Consider the following 15,282-nt stretch of genomic DNA (forward strand, 5'->3'; position numbering starts at 1 on the left):
AGACAAGGAATCTCGCTAAAAAATAATCCAATTTGGTGGTGCAGGCTGTCAAAACGAGAAGCGTTCCAGCGTTCAATCAGTTCCAATGGCCACATACATCCCAGTAGAAAACTTCATTACGCTGACAAAAAAAACGAAATGAAGGACCCCCAAGTCTAAGCACATGAAAGCAGGTGCAGTGTGCACAAGGCGGAACAAACACGTCTTACCGCGTGGAGCTCCAGACTGGGAATAGTAACTTTTGAGCAAAACTGTCAAGAACCATTCTGAGTGTTTAACTATTATACCGGTATTAAAGGTGCTATGTACATGTATTAAAGGTGCTATGTACATGTATTAAAGGTGCTATGTACATGTATTAAAGGTGCTATGTACATGTATTAAAGGTGCTATCTCCAGGTTGCATAATCACGGCTATTGCAAATATATTTATTTTTTATTAAATTTTGCTTTAAAATTTAAATACTTCACCTTCCAACTATATGCCCATAAATGATTCTAACAATATAATTTTATCTACTAGTAGAAAATATATTTTTATTGGAGAATCTTTATCACAAATAGATGCTCACATATAACTATGATATTGCACCTTTAAGTGGTTGCAAGACTGGGTAAATTTCTAATGTATTTACATTGAATTTATATTCACTAAATATGCTGATCATAATTAATCATTTATGCTGCAATTCAAAATACTCAGTTAACTTGCAGTTTTAAATTAAAAGTTTGTTTAAGGGTAAATGAAATTGACACAAAAATCGATCAAAATTTGTTAGTCTATTTCAATAAAGTGCACAAATCACCTGTTTACTGACATATTTCTTTTAATTTCAAGAGTAAACACACCTTGAACATCAACTACAGAACCCAAACAAATAAATACTAAATTAGGTAGAGTATCATTAAATAGGTATTTACAAAATATTTACTTGTCAGTTTAATATGAAAGAAATAATTGACGAAAATCAGTTTTATTCTATTTCCGACACTACTTTAGTCATTGAAACCCGCCAGATGCTGGCTTTTCTTTTTTATTAAAAAGTCAGTTTTGGTTCCGCTTAATTCCTGGCTTATTGCATTTAATACTAAACTTTGAGCATCTGTACTAAAATCTGAATCAGTGTAAACATCAAATCTATCAGACTTACCGCATACTCAAACTGTGCATTATATTCATGGTCACCAGCATGTATGTTTCTTTCCAATTCTAAAAGAACAAAGAAAAAAATATATAAAATTATGGTTACATTTTCTATGTCACTACATGTACATTATATAACTTAACTTGTCAAGCCAAAGAAACAAGTTATTGTTGAGTCATAAAAGAATGTAAAAATAACAATGTCCATTAGGATGAAACCTCACTGGTATTAATGGCAAAGTGGCTTTGCCATCAGCTTTGAAGCTGGTATAGGTAGTGAGTTCACTTCCTGGCGCTGGAACCCACCCGCAGTGAGCGCAATGGAGAGGTTTAATGCCACATACCATACCCTCATGTAAAAAGCGGGACGTAGCCCAGTGGTAAAGCACTTGCTTGATGCACGGTCGGTCTGCGATTGATCCCTGTCAGTGGATCCATTGGGCTATTTTTTTATTCCAGCCATTGTAACACGACTGGTATATTAAAGGCTGTGGTATGTGCTATCCTGTCTGTGGGATGGTGTATATAAAAGATCCCTTGCTACTAATGGAAAAATTAATCGAGCTTTCTCGCTAAGACTATATGTCAAAATTACCAAATGTTTGACATGCAATAGCTGATGATTAATAAATAAATGTGCTCTAGAGGTGTCGTTAAGCAGAACAAACTTTAACTTTGTTAGTTTGTCCTGACAAATGAAAATGTGCTTGGACAACCAAACTGTACCTCAATGACTGTCACGTGGACATGTAAAACTGTACCTCAATGACTGTCATGTGGACATGTAAAACTGTACCTCAATGACTGTCACGTGGACATGTAAAACTGTACCTCAATGACTGTCATGTGGACATGTAAAACTGTACCTCAATGACTGTCAAGTGGACATGTAAAACTGTACCTCAATGACTGTCACGTGGACATGTAAAACTGTACCTCAATGACTGTCACGTGGACATGTAAAACTGTACCTCAATGACTGTCAAGTGGACATGTAAAACTGTACCTCAATGACTGTCACGTGGACATGTAAAACTGTACCTCAATGACTGTCACGTGGACATGTAAAACTGTACCTCAATGACTGTCACGTGGACATGTAAAACTGTACCTCAATGACTGTCACGTGGACATGTAAAACTGTACCTCAATGACTGTCACGTGGACATGTAAAACTGTACCTCAATGACTGTCATGTGGACATGTAAAACTGTACCTCAATGACTGTCAAGTGGACATGTAAAACTGTACCTCAATGACTGTCATGTGGACATGTAAAACTGCTTAATGCAGTCTCATTTCGAGCAGTTAAAAACATTGCCATTGTACTTTAATAAAATGAACTATTTATTTGGACAACTAAAAATACAGGTGGACAATTAGATATCAAGACATACAAGTACTTTTCTGGTGGGTTAGTGAAACATTTGGCTTATTTCTATCACTGACTACATATACATGTACCATACCACACAGTGACCATAAAACTAACAGAAATTGCCTGTGAGTGACAGTCCAATCTAGATAATTATGGCAGCCTGTTAGAAATGCCAAGATATAATGATGAGTCCGGCTGAGAGGTGTCGGACTCGATGAACTGCCCATATAAAAATAATCACAATAATAGATTGTGCCTTTTCAATTGGGATGTGCTGAATACAAATTTCTCGGCCCAGACTCTGTTGGTGCGTACAAACAATTCATCACAGTTTGTGCAATGCAAGTTATGTGGCCTTTCTAAATTAATGGGGCTCAATAACCCTGAAATGAAGTGTCACATTTCCTCACTCTAGCCAAAGCCGGCTTCCCCATATCACGATGAAATAGTCATAAATCTGTTTCCTGAGATAATATACATGTCAAGTATCAGAGTTATTATTATCAATGTTAAGTGTTCAGCACCATACTTTTGATTTTCCGCTACTGTCAAAAAACATATCCAGAAGTGAAATTTAACTTTCAGGGTTGTACCATAGCATAAAATAATTGGGGGGAGGGGGGTGGGGGGGGGGGGGGGGGGGGGGGGGTGAAGAAAAGAGAAAGCATTATTAGTAATGTCATGTATTAAGGAAGAAGAAAGGAAATGGTTTATTTAACGACGTACTCAACACATTTTTTTTTACGGTTATATGGCGTTGGACATATGGTTACGGACCACACAGAAACTGAGGGAGGAAACCCGCTGTCGCCACTTCATGGGCTATTCTTTTCGATTAGCAGCAAAAGATCTTTTATATGCACCATCCCATAGACATGATAGCACATACCACTGCCTTTGATGTACCAGTCGTGGTGCACTGGCTGGAGCGAGAAATAGCCCAATGGGTCTACTGACAGGGATTGATCCCAAACCGACCGTGCATCAAGCGAGCGCTTTACCACTGGGCTACATCTTGCCCTGTTGTGTATTAAACTCCATTTCTTTGATTTTTATTTCTGTCAACAAAATTATACACTTAAGAGAAAATGTAACATCCAGGACTGTACCTAGCTCAGCTTAAAACAACTGGGGGTTGGGAGACATAGTAGTATGAAGTCTTTTCCAGAAACATATTCCTGAGATGGTTATTATATTATTAATGACAATGTTCAATACTATTCCTTTGATTTTTCCAGTCAATAAAATTATACTTTGAACATTTAAAAGCTAATTAAACATTAATAGCCTAAAATACAATGTAATTGGAGGTATAGAGAGACTTCTAATAGCCGATGATTATTAAATCAATGTGCTCTAGTGGTGTCGTTAAACAAAACAAACTTCTTGTCTCTTGAGGAGTGACCTGCAATGTTTTGGTAATTTTAGCAGGTGTATTTTTATTTCACCTGCTAATATTTCTAAAAATGGACTGCTTTTTGATTTTTCTAACACTTTTTTTTAGCACTGATGGGTTTCGAGCCAACAGGATTCAACTGTGTGTGTAGTATAAACCTACATTACAATGAAAATTTGTATCCACAAAATGTTCCCTCTTTTAATGTAGATTGAACAATTTGTATGAAGTCATTAAAGTTCAAGGAAAAAAAATCAATAAATAGTTTCATCTCTGAAACAAAGAATGTCCTTATCAATAACAACTCCTTCTATCTCTGGTCTCTATTGGAATCTGTCGTTATAAATAAAACATTTATTTCTTTCTATTGGAATCTAGGCTAATTCTCTTTCTTTGATGCTTAGTACTTTCAAAATTTCAAACGACACAATCACGATGAAAAATGTTAAAATTTAAAAAATGGTTTACAAATTAGTTTGATTTGTCAAAGAACTTGGAAGGATTTTTTTTTAAGTTTTGATATTTTTTTAGAATTAGACTGTATAGAAATATAATTGTTTACAGGAGCAAAATGAATGGCATTTAAAAAATTTGGAAATTATGTTTCCGTGCATCATAACACCTCTGTCTTGCAATTATTATTTCTGTCAGCCGACAAAATTGACAAAATGTGAGAATGGGGAGCGGAAGGTAGACAAAGCTAAATATTTGACAGAATTCTCTCTCCTGTCAGGTCTTAATCAATATGCTTCCAGATTAAAATTTCAAAACCAAATATTGCTTCCAATGCATGCTTGCCACAAAATTAAATTCAAGCCTTAGTAAAACAAGTATCAGAAATGAATAGATTATTAATAACAGCTAGGTTCCCAATACATCCCCATTTTATTCTTTCCCCTGCCTTGTTTTACTGCCTGTTAATTTTTTTATGAAGTAACATAAATTTTAGAGATTCATTTGATTCACATTACTAAACACAAACTTTTAGTAAGATTATCTAACTGGACCTCTTCATCGAAATAATTTGGCTAATAAAATCTGACAGTAACCTAAAAACGAAGATATTTAGTAGTACAAACAGCATTAAGTTTTCATTTTTAGTATGAATTTTTTTGTTGGAAGATAGACATTTTCCCTAAAATTTATCATTGACTGGTTGACCACAGACTGCCTTTCTAAAATTTCTGTTTGCCCATGGCCAATAATGGTCACATTGGCCGATCTGCTCATTTTTAATCAAGTTTAATAATTAATCTGCAAATAATTAACATGGCTATTTCATTAAAATGGTTGTTTTCAGGTCAAATTAGAATATCTGGAAATATTTTGACATCACACATCTGACTGCAGAACTTTATGCTGCTGTCACATGCATGAATTGACTTGACTTGGAAGTTTTTAACATGCTCCTATACCACGAAGGTTTCGAGCATGTCCATCCCGAGTCCTGTCTATGGATACCAGTGACTTGACTCGGGACAAAAATGCATGAATTGAACAATATGCATGCAGATCGAGCTTTGGCAACTGTGTGAACAATAGTTTCACCTAGCACCTGTGCAAGTCTAGTTTTGCATACCCAATTTAGTTACATGTATGTACAAATGAAATGGGTTATCAGCCTGTTATATTTTTGGTGGTGACCCACAAGGCTTTAGTTGTCACCAATTCGGACACAATGAGTTGTACTTAATTTGAACATGATTATTTTGTCCATGTATACTGATTTGGGCACATATCACTTATTGCCTTGACTTTGGTGTAATCTAAAGCCATGCATGATCGACCCATAAACGGTTTACAGCAACTTTCAATTATCAGACACCTGGTGCTTGAACACTGACCAGTAGAAATTAACATAGCTACATGCATGCTATATGTACATCAAATAGATGGAACTTTATACCTAATGACAGATCTAACACACACAATTACAACTAAAATTACTTGTGATACTGCCAACCTTGGGCTCTGTACAATGATGCATGTATTTTGTATGGTAAGATCTCATAAACTGCCAATTATGAGCCAACTTGTCACATGAGGTTAGTGCAGCACAGACACATTAGAAACACACAGGAAACCTGATCTCCCACTTGTGATCATGAGTGACAGCAAGATAAAATGTCTGTGTAGTTGGGAATATAATTCCCAATTTGTGTAACTGTCAAGACTGGGTGTTTTGTGTACATGGACCATACATAATGAAATTAGCACATCACAAACTGAATACATCTTAAGTTTAGGGCTCGATCGCCCTGTCCATTGCCAAAGTGCTAATTTTGTGTACACAGTGGCTATACAACAGTTGGTCTTTTGCTAATTAAATATTCCTTAAATTAACCACATTTTAACAATTTTCAAGGAAATACTTTATAAATCTGAAAACTGGCTCAATCAAAATTTATTCCAGTGTGAGCCCTGTTTAACATTTACAGTAAAATGTGTTGGGATTTTTATTTATTTTATTTTTATTATTATTATTTATTTTTTTTGGGGGGGGGGGGGGGGTCTTGTTTCTTCTTGCAGTTTTAAAACTACATGTAGCTAGTGCTTATAGGTAACATTAAAATGTGGCATGGGACATAATCCCCCAGCGGTAAAGCGCTTGCATAATGCATGGCTGGTCTAACATCAATCCCCGTTCGTTGGTCCATTGGCAGGGTTTCTGTCAGAGGGTAAAACAGGTATGGCCCCATACCCAAACATTTTGTAGATTTTTTAAGTTCACCTTTTGACCAAATTAATGACTTATCACACTGTATGATTTTCTTAACCCTAACCATAAACCTAACCCATTGTTTTTCTGGGGGAGGACCCCATACCCTTTGTCACACACTGTAAATAGTCAATTCCATGCATGGTGTTATATCCAAAAATTTCTTTCTGGCAGAAACACAATTTCTCATGCCAGCCAGTGCTCCATAACTTTTCTGTCTCATTATCCATGTGGTCCTTAATCAAATGTCCAAGACCATTTATAACTGTACAACAGGTGTCAATGTAGTTGGCATTATTTGTTAATTCTTTGCTCACATTAATTTCATGGTTTTACAGTATTTAATGTCAGTGAGAGAAAGACTGGTAATTTCATAAGTTGCATTGTACTGATGTGACCTCTGTTTTGAAAGACTTGCATTTCATCCTGATCACATGATGTCATTTATCGAACTTGTATTAAAGCAGATTGGCGTCTGTTCTGCACACAACCAATAGCGTAAATTAGAGAAGAAAATCCCCTCTGTCACTTTCCCCCATCAACCATGATAGAGAGGGGAACACTTAGCACTGTGGTTTTGACATTTATCCAACATGCTCTGATGGCAATGTCTCGTTAGAGGTTTTTCTGGAAAAAACCCATCACATACAGTCTGTTTTCTTTTCTTTCAAAGTATACTAAGCACTTGATGCATGTAAAACTGTAGTATGAGTAATGTTATTGATGGCAAAGTAAAATGAATGATCCATGCTGCTTACATGAAAAGAGTAAACAATTAAAATATGCTGGTAATCAAAAGAGCAATGACGGACAATCAAGAGTCATTAACTGACAACAGTGAAAACCAAAATGGTACAAACATTAACAAAAGGATTTAACCAATATAGAAGGAAGGAAGGAAATGTTTTATTTAACGGCGCACTCAACACAACTTGTTTATGGTTACCGTATATGGCATCGCACATATGGTTAAGGACCACAGATATTGAGGGAGGAAAGTCATTGTCGCCACTTCATGAGCTACTCTTTTTGATTAGCATCAAGGGATTTTTTTTATGCACTATCCCATAGACAGGATAGCACATACCACAGCCTTTGATATACCAGTTGTGGTGCACTGGCTGTTAACCAATGTAGAAACCAAAAGAGTAACATCGAGGGTAAACACAACACTAATCTCTATGGTTAGCGAATGGGTAAAGCCTCACAGACATAAGGCTGGTAGGTACAAAGTTCACAGCCTGGTACTGGCCTCGCTGGTGTCGTGGTTAAGCCATCGGACATAAGGCTGGTAGGTACAAAGTTCACAGCCTGGTACTGGCCTCGCTGGTGTCGTGGTTAAGCCATCGGACATAAGGCTGGTAGGTACAAAGTTCACAACCTGGTACTGGCCTCGCTGGTGTCGTGGTTAAGCCATCGGACATAAGGCTGGTAGGTACAAAGTTCACAGCCTGGTACTGGCCTCGCTGGTGTCGTGGTTAAGCCATCGGACATAAGGCTGGTAGGTACAAAGTTCACAGCCTGGTACTGGCCTCGCTGGTGTCGTGGTTAAGCCATCGGACATAAGGCTGGTAGGTACAAAGTTCACAGCCTGGTACCGGCCTCGCTGGTGTCGTCGTTAAGCCATCGGACATAAGGCTGGTAGGTACAAAGTTCACAGCCTGGTACTGGCCTCGCTGGTGTCGTGGTTAAGCCATCGGACATAAGGCTGGTAGGTACAAAGTTCACAGCCTGGTACCGGCCTCGCTGGTGTCGTCGTTAAGCCATCGGACATAAGGCTGGTAGGTACAAAGTTCACAGCCTGGTACCGGCCTCGCTGGTGTCGTGGTTAAGTCATCGGACATAAGGCTGGTAGGTACAAAGTTCACAGCCTGGTACCGGCCTCGCTGGTGTCGTCGTTAAGCCATCGGACATAAGGCTGGTAGGTACAAAGTTCACAGCCTGGTACCGGCCTCGCTGGTGTCGTGGTTAAGTCATCGGACATAAGGCTGGTAGGTACAAAGTTCACAGCCTGGTACCGGCCTCGCTGGTGTCGTCGTTAAGCCATCGGACATAAGGCTGGTAGGTACAAAGTTCACAGCTTGGTACCGGCCTCGCTGGTGTCGTCGTTAAGCCATCGGACATAAGGCTGGTAGGTACAAAGTTCACAGCCTGGTACCGGCCTCGCTGGTGTCGTCGTTAAGCCATCGGACATAAGGCTGGTAGGTACAAAGTTCACAGCCTGGTACCGGCCTCGCTGGTGTCGTCGTTAAGCCATCGGACATAAGGCTGGTAGGTACAAAGTTCACAGCCTGGTACCGGCCTCGCTGGTGTCGTGGTTAAGCCATCGGACATAAGGCTGGTAGGTACAAAGTTCACAGCCTGGTACCGGCCTCGCTGGTGTCGTCGTTAAGCCATCGGACATAAGGCTGGTAGGTACAAAGTTCACAGCCTGGTACCGGCCTCGCTGGTGTCGTGGTTAAGCCATCGGACATAAGGCTGGTAGGTACAAAGTTCACAGCCTGGTACTGGCCTCGCTGGTGTCGTGGTTAAGCCATCGGACATAAGGCTGGTAGGTACAAAGTTCACAGCCTGGTACCGGCCTCGCTGGTGTCGTGGTTAAGCCATCGGACATAAGGCTGGTAGGTACAAAGTTCACAGCCTGGTACTGGCCTCGCTGGTGTCGTGGTTAAGCCATCGGACATAAGGCTGGTAGGTACTGGGTTCACAGCCTGGTACCGGCCTCACTGGTGTCGTCGTTAAGCCATCGGACATAAGGCTGGTAGGTACAAAGTTCACAGCCTGGTACTGGCCTCGCTGGTGTCGTCGTTAAGCCATCGGACATAAGGCTGGTAGGTACAAAGTTCACAGCCTGGTACCGGCCTCGCTGGTGTCGTGGTTAAGCCATCGGACATAAGGCTGGTAGGTACAAAGTTCACAGCCTGGTACCGGCCTCGCTGGTGTCGTGGTTAAGCCATCGGACATAAGGCTGGTAGGTACAAAGTTCACAGCCTGGTACTGGCCTCGCTGGTGTCGTCGTTAAGCCATCGGACATAAGGCTGGTAGGTACAAAGTTCACAGCCTGGTACCGGCCTCGCTGGTGTCGTGGTTAAGCCATCGGACATAAGGCTGGTAGGTACAAAGTTCACAGCCTGGTACCGGCTCCCACCCAGAGTGAGTTTTAACAACTCAATGGGTAGGTGTAAGACCACTCTTCTCTCTCGCTAACCACTAACCCACTGTCATGGACAGAAGTCAAGATAGCTGAGGTGTGTGCCCTTAACTGGATATAAGCACAGAGATATATTGAAATTAATTAATTTAATTTTGAGCATCATAACACTTTAAAATGTTTTCTTCACTCACACCTGAAATGCATAATTATAATGTGAAAGTAACCTGCTCTGTTAAAATCAGATTTTAAAATTGTCCACTTCCAACTTTTTTATCTTTTAAGTGCTCTACAAAGCAAGTTTAAATTTACTCTTCCCTGGCCAGTAAAGTATAATATTTCAGTCGCCAGCCACTTATATTTAGTAGCCAGCTAATATATACTTGTAATTAAATCGATTCATCTGCCATTTTACATCACATTACTAATGCCGTAATTGTTATTAGGACTGCAATCGAATGAACTTGTGAAGAAGTGATTCCTAGTTGTTAAATAGAAATTACAAGTTACTGTTTGTGCCTGGTTCCACTAAAACAGTGAACGACTATTAACTATCATTATCAAATTCCGTATCAAATAATTGTATTAAACGAATTTAAGCGAATTACTATTTTAATGGCACTGCTAAAATGTGCATTTAAATTGCAGTACTCATTAAAAGTTAAATAAAAGCATTGTAATAGTATCTACCAGGTGTCAATGTGTTACTAGTAGTTATCAATCAGCTACCTTACTTTTGGTTTAAATAATATTTATTTTCGTCACATACTGCCTTGTAAATCCATGAATACTGTTTTGTAAATAGTTGTGTCTTAAAAGCCGTTTAAAGTTGAGTCATGAAAATATAAATATGTTTTCATCCTCCACTGGTGAACATGGCTTCCGACGTGATTAAAATGTCATTCACGATTGGAGACATCGTTATCATGGAGGGACCCATTATAACGATAAGCACGAGACGATTGGAGCGCAGCATAACACATATACAAGACGACATTTAAAACAATTAACATTTGAGTTTCAAACTGACAAGTAAAGACACAGTGGCTCAACAATGTCATTTTAATACATAAATAAAACCTGGCTCTAAATGGGACAGGACTGACTTGATCCAAAACTGAACTGGGACGGAATTATTTCCAAACGCTTGATATTCAAGTTAAGGGAGATAACATCATAACGAAGTATTACCCACCACTTAATGTCACCGTGTTTACTCTTGAATACTGGAAAATCGTTATTCATAGTCCGATTAACATGTCTCAAACTTTTATTTTTCGAACAAATTACCGATAGAAAACACGTTTTATGGAAGATAAATTGCTACTGGTCACAGTGTTTTCCGATGTCCAGTTTTGTTTACAGATTAAAGTAAAATTATTGGACAGTCGCCAACTGGCGAATGTGATCTTATTTTTTAGACGCCAGGGAATGTTTTTAGTCGCTATGGTGAGTATTTTACTCGCTTTGTAGAGCACTGCTTTTTTTTTTCATAATAATTAATTATTGACTTTTTGATGTTACAATCCTATTCTCATGCATACATGTATGTATTAATCATGTACCTGTAAATAAACCTTTAAAAACTACATGTATCGATAAGATTATTTGAATGTATGTTTTTTCCAGAAACTATATCTCTACCTGTTTATGTCTTAAAAACCCAAAATTAATATGCGTGTAGTAGTACAATGTTCATTGTAACACCATTAATTTTGACAACAGAGAAATCTTGAACTAACATCCAGCACATTGTTTAATCAACAGGTAGTAAACCTGTAACATACATAATGTGGTTACATTGATATTACATGTGCGATCGATTTTATCTTACTAGCTGAGCTTAAAATTTAAACAAATTCCATGCACGAAGCAATTTTAATGCAATTGTAAACCCCACCTCACTATGTTACATTGTACAATAAAGAACTTGGTTACGGTTAAAATCTGTTGTGAAATGAAATATTATTTTTGATATACATGTATGTACATGTACATGTAATCACAACTTTCAAGCCATTTTACAGGACTCGAAATAGGAAGTAAAATATGACCTACCTGCTGATATTTTTTTTTAAATAGCAGGCCACCCCCCCCCCCCCCCCCCCCCAAAAAATAAAAAATAATAATAATAATATGTCCTGCAAAAGAAAAAAAAATATGGCCTGCTGGAAATAAAACCCCACGGGTATGGGGAGGGTTAAATCAGGACCTCTAAGATGTATTCTAAAGCATTGTGGAATTAAATATAATGTAATCACAAGCTAAATAGCAAATAAGATACATGTGATGTAATCACAAGCTAAATAGTAAATAAGATACATGTGATGTAATCACAAGCTAAATAGCAAATAAGATACATGTGATGTAATCACAAGCTAAATAGCAAATAAGATACATGTGATGTAATCACAAGCTAAATAGTAAATAAATAAAATACATGTGATGTAATCACAAGCTAAATAGTAAATAAATAAAATACATGTGATGTAATCACAAGCTAAATAGTAAATAAGATACATGTGATGTAATCACAAGCTAAATAGCAAATAAGATGCATGTGATGTAATCACAAGTTAAATAGCAAATAAGATACATGTGATGTAATCACAAGCTAAATAGCAAATAAGATACATGTGATGTAATCACAAGCTAAATAGTAAATAAGATACATGTGATGTAATCACAAGCTAAATAGTAAATAAAATACATGTGATGTAATCACAAGCTAAATAGCAAATAAGATACATGTGATGTTGTCTCTTGAAGAATGACCTGCAACTATTTCAGTGGTTTTAGCAGGTGAATCTATTCCAGTGGTTTTAGCAGGTGAATCTATTCCAGTGGTTTTAGCAGGTGAATCTATTTCCGTGGTTTTAGCAGGTGAATCTATTTCAGTGGTTTTAGCAGGTGAATCTATTTCAGTGGTTTTAGCAGGTGAATCTATTTCATCTGGTAATTAGGCCTGAAAAATTGACTTCTTTTTGTTTTACACAGGCTGCTATTTCAACCAATGTCCAGCCAGAGTACAGTTTCTGGTTTAACTTACACAGAATGTAAGCTAAGATTATTTGGTAAAACATGCCATCTATCATAGAAAAATCTTACAGTCGCTACCTTAGGCATGCACTTACAATCAGTCTTTGAAATAAGCACTTGTCTGTTTGTTCTGACAAGTGAAAATCTATTCGGATAAGTGAAATGTATCTTGATGGTTGTCCTGTGAAGAAGTGAAAATGTTCGATGCACTTTCATTTTAAGCAATCAAAAACCATTTATTTGGACATGTGAAAATATTGGCGGACAAGTAAATTTCTTGATGTACAAATGTATTTGTCTGTTGGGACTAGTAAACAAATTCTGCTTATTTCTATCATTGACAATGTACACATGTAGGTGATTTTAGCAGGGATTTACCTTGTTTTTCTGAAATGGGGGGCCCTTGGACTCACCTCTTTCTTTTCTGGGGGTCCCAACCTGAAAACAAAGGGTCCCAAAACCACACAAATGACAGAGAGCTGCAGACAACAAATCACGTGTATACTATATATGTTTCATTAAAGTAAATTTAACAAGCTGTGTTGTTGTTTTTCCTTTCGGGAAATCAATGTCGGTATTCATTGTTTATTCTTTCAAAATCAACATTTCACTTTGATCTGTATAATTATTTGAACCATTTCCTGCAAGCTAAATGACACTCACAATACCATGCGTTGTTTATAAATCGTGCTACTTGTTTGTTAATGCAAATCAGAACATTTAACCAATTTGTTTTATTCGCCTGGGAATTTCCGATTGTGTTCGGCCTGTTGACGAGAAGTTCCGAATGATCGCAAATCCGCGATCTCTTTCCGGAAATTACTAACTTTACACGATTAAGCGCAGCAAAGGATAAAGACGCAGTGTTCCCAGAGATTAAAACTTTTTGTTTTCGATATGGGGAATCCCCATTTGAATACGCAGTTTATAGGTAGAAAAGAAATAGTGTGTTACACAGAATGATCGGTCTTTGATAGTGGACAGGGTTACTGAAAATGTCAGATATTTTATGCGTCCCACGGGACGCAGTATCTCTATTTTTGCGGGTCCAGTTAAGTTTTAGTGCGTCCTATACGCAAGTTTTGTGCGTCCGGTAAATCCCTGTTTTAGCACTGCTTATTTCTATCATTGACAATGTACACATGTCGGTGATTTTAGCACTGCTTATTTCTATCATTGACAATGTACACATGTCGGTGATTTTAGCACTGCTTATTTCTATCTTTGACAATGTACACATGTAGGTGATTTTAGCACTAAAGTTAAAATGGGGCCCTGATCTAGAAAAATGAGGCCAATCAGCAACTACCAACACCAGGGCTGAGTTCAGCTAGACCGAGGAGAAAAACGTCTGCTAGACTGGTTTATATACACTTCAAGATAAACCAAACAGCCATGTCAGGAAACAATCAAATATTTTGCGAATGTTAGCGAAATGTTAACTGGCTGAACTTGGGGTTGGTATATGAAGGCTTTTCTTACTGACTGCACAACAGCTATCTCCCTAAGTGGCCATATATTCTGATATACTCCCTTAATTAGAAACCTTTACAATTCGTATTAGCATTCAGCAATACCAATGTAAAAGCTGAAGTCAAATTGATTAACATCTGATTCAGCATTTTTTTCTGCCAAGCATTTTATTGTGAGAAGACACTAGCATCTATAAATCCGAGTGCACAAAGGACAACTGATTCTGCGACCTACGGTATATATAAAAACATATTATGTATTAAACGGACAGTTGATTCTGCGACCTACGGTATATATAAAAACATATTATGTATTAAACAGACAATTGATTCTGCGAGCTACGGTATATATAAAAACATATTATGTATTAAACAGACAGTTGATTTTGTAGTAGTCATTTTTCATTTTTCCGTACATACGAAATTATTGGAAGATAAAAAATCTGGTTTGGGTTACTACAAACATCAGGATGTCAACAAACACCTTGTTTATACAGATACTGATATTCTAAACAATAAAATATCTTTAATATATCATTTAAGTCTTCAGAAAGGATCTGTTAATCATAAATAAATTACAACGGCAACAAACTCTGGTAAAGGATTCCAGCCAGTGCACCACGACTGGTATATCAACGGCTGTGGTATGTGCTATCCTGTCTGTGGGATGGTGCATATAAAAGATCCCTTGCTACTAATGGAAAAATGTAGCGGATTTCCTCTCTATGACTATGTCAAAATTATCATGTTTGACATCCAATAGTCGATGATTAATAAATCAATGTGCTCTAGTGGTATCCGACACTACTCTTGCTAAAAAAAGCAGCAATGGTTCACTTATACCCACTCCCGGGAGAGGGACGTAGCCCAGTGGTTAACAAAAGCAGCAATGGTTCACTTATACCCACTCCCGGGAGAGGGACGTAGCCCAGTGGTTAACAAAAGCAGCAATGGTTCACTTAAACCCACTCCCGGGAGAGGGA

The 15,282-nt window shown here is 37.9% G+C and overlaps 1 protein-coding gene across 2 annotated transcripts in view; it reads right to left on the reverse strand.

Moving 5' to 3' along the window:
• The window catches only part of LOC121387144 (phospholipid-transporting ATPase ID-like), a 133,383-nt gene that overhangs the window by 62,919 nt on the left and 55,182 nt on the right, over nucleotides 1-15,282 (reverse strand). For both annotated transcript variants that reach the window (XM_041518172.1, XM_041518178.1), the window contains exon 4: nucleotides 1,152-1,210. In XM_041518172.1, coding sequence (XP_041374106.1) covers nucleotides 1,152-1,210 — 59 coding nt within the window. The remainder of the gene's footprint in view (nucleotides 1-1,151; nucleotides 1,211-15,282) is intronic.

Source organism: Gigantopelta aegis, chromosome 2 (genome assembly GCF_016097555.1).
Source record: "Gigantopelta aegis isolate Gae_Host chromosome 2, Gae_host_genome, whole genome shotgun sequence".
Classification (NCBI taxonomy): Eukaryota; Metazoa; Mollusca; class Gastropoda; order Neomphalida; family Peltospiridae; genus Gigantopelta; species Gigantopelta aegis.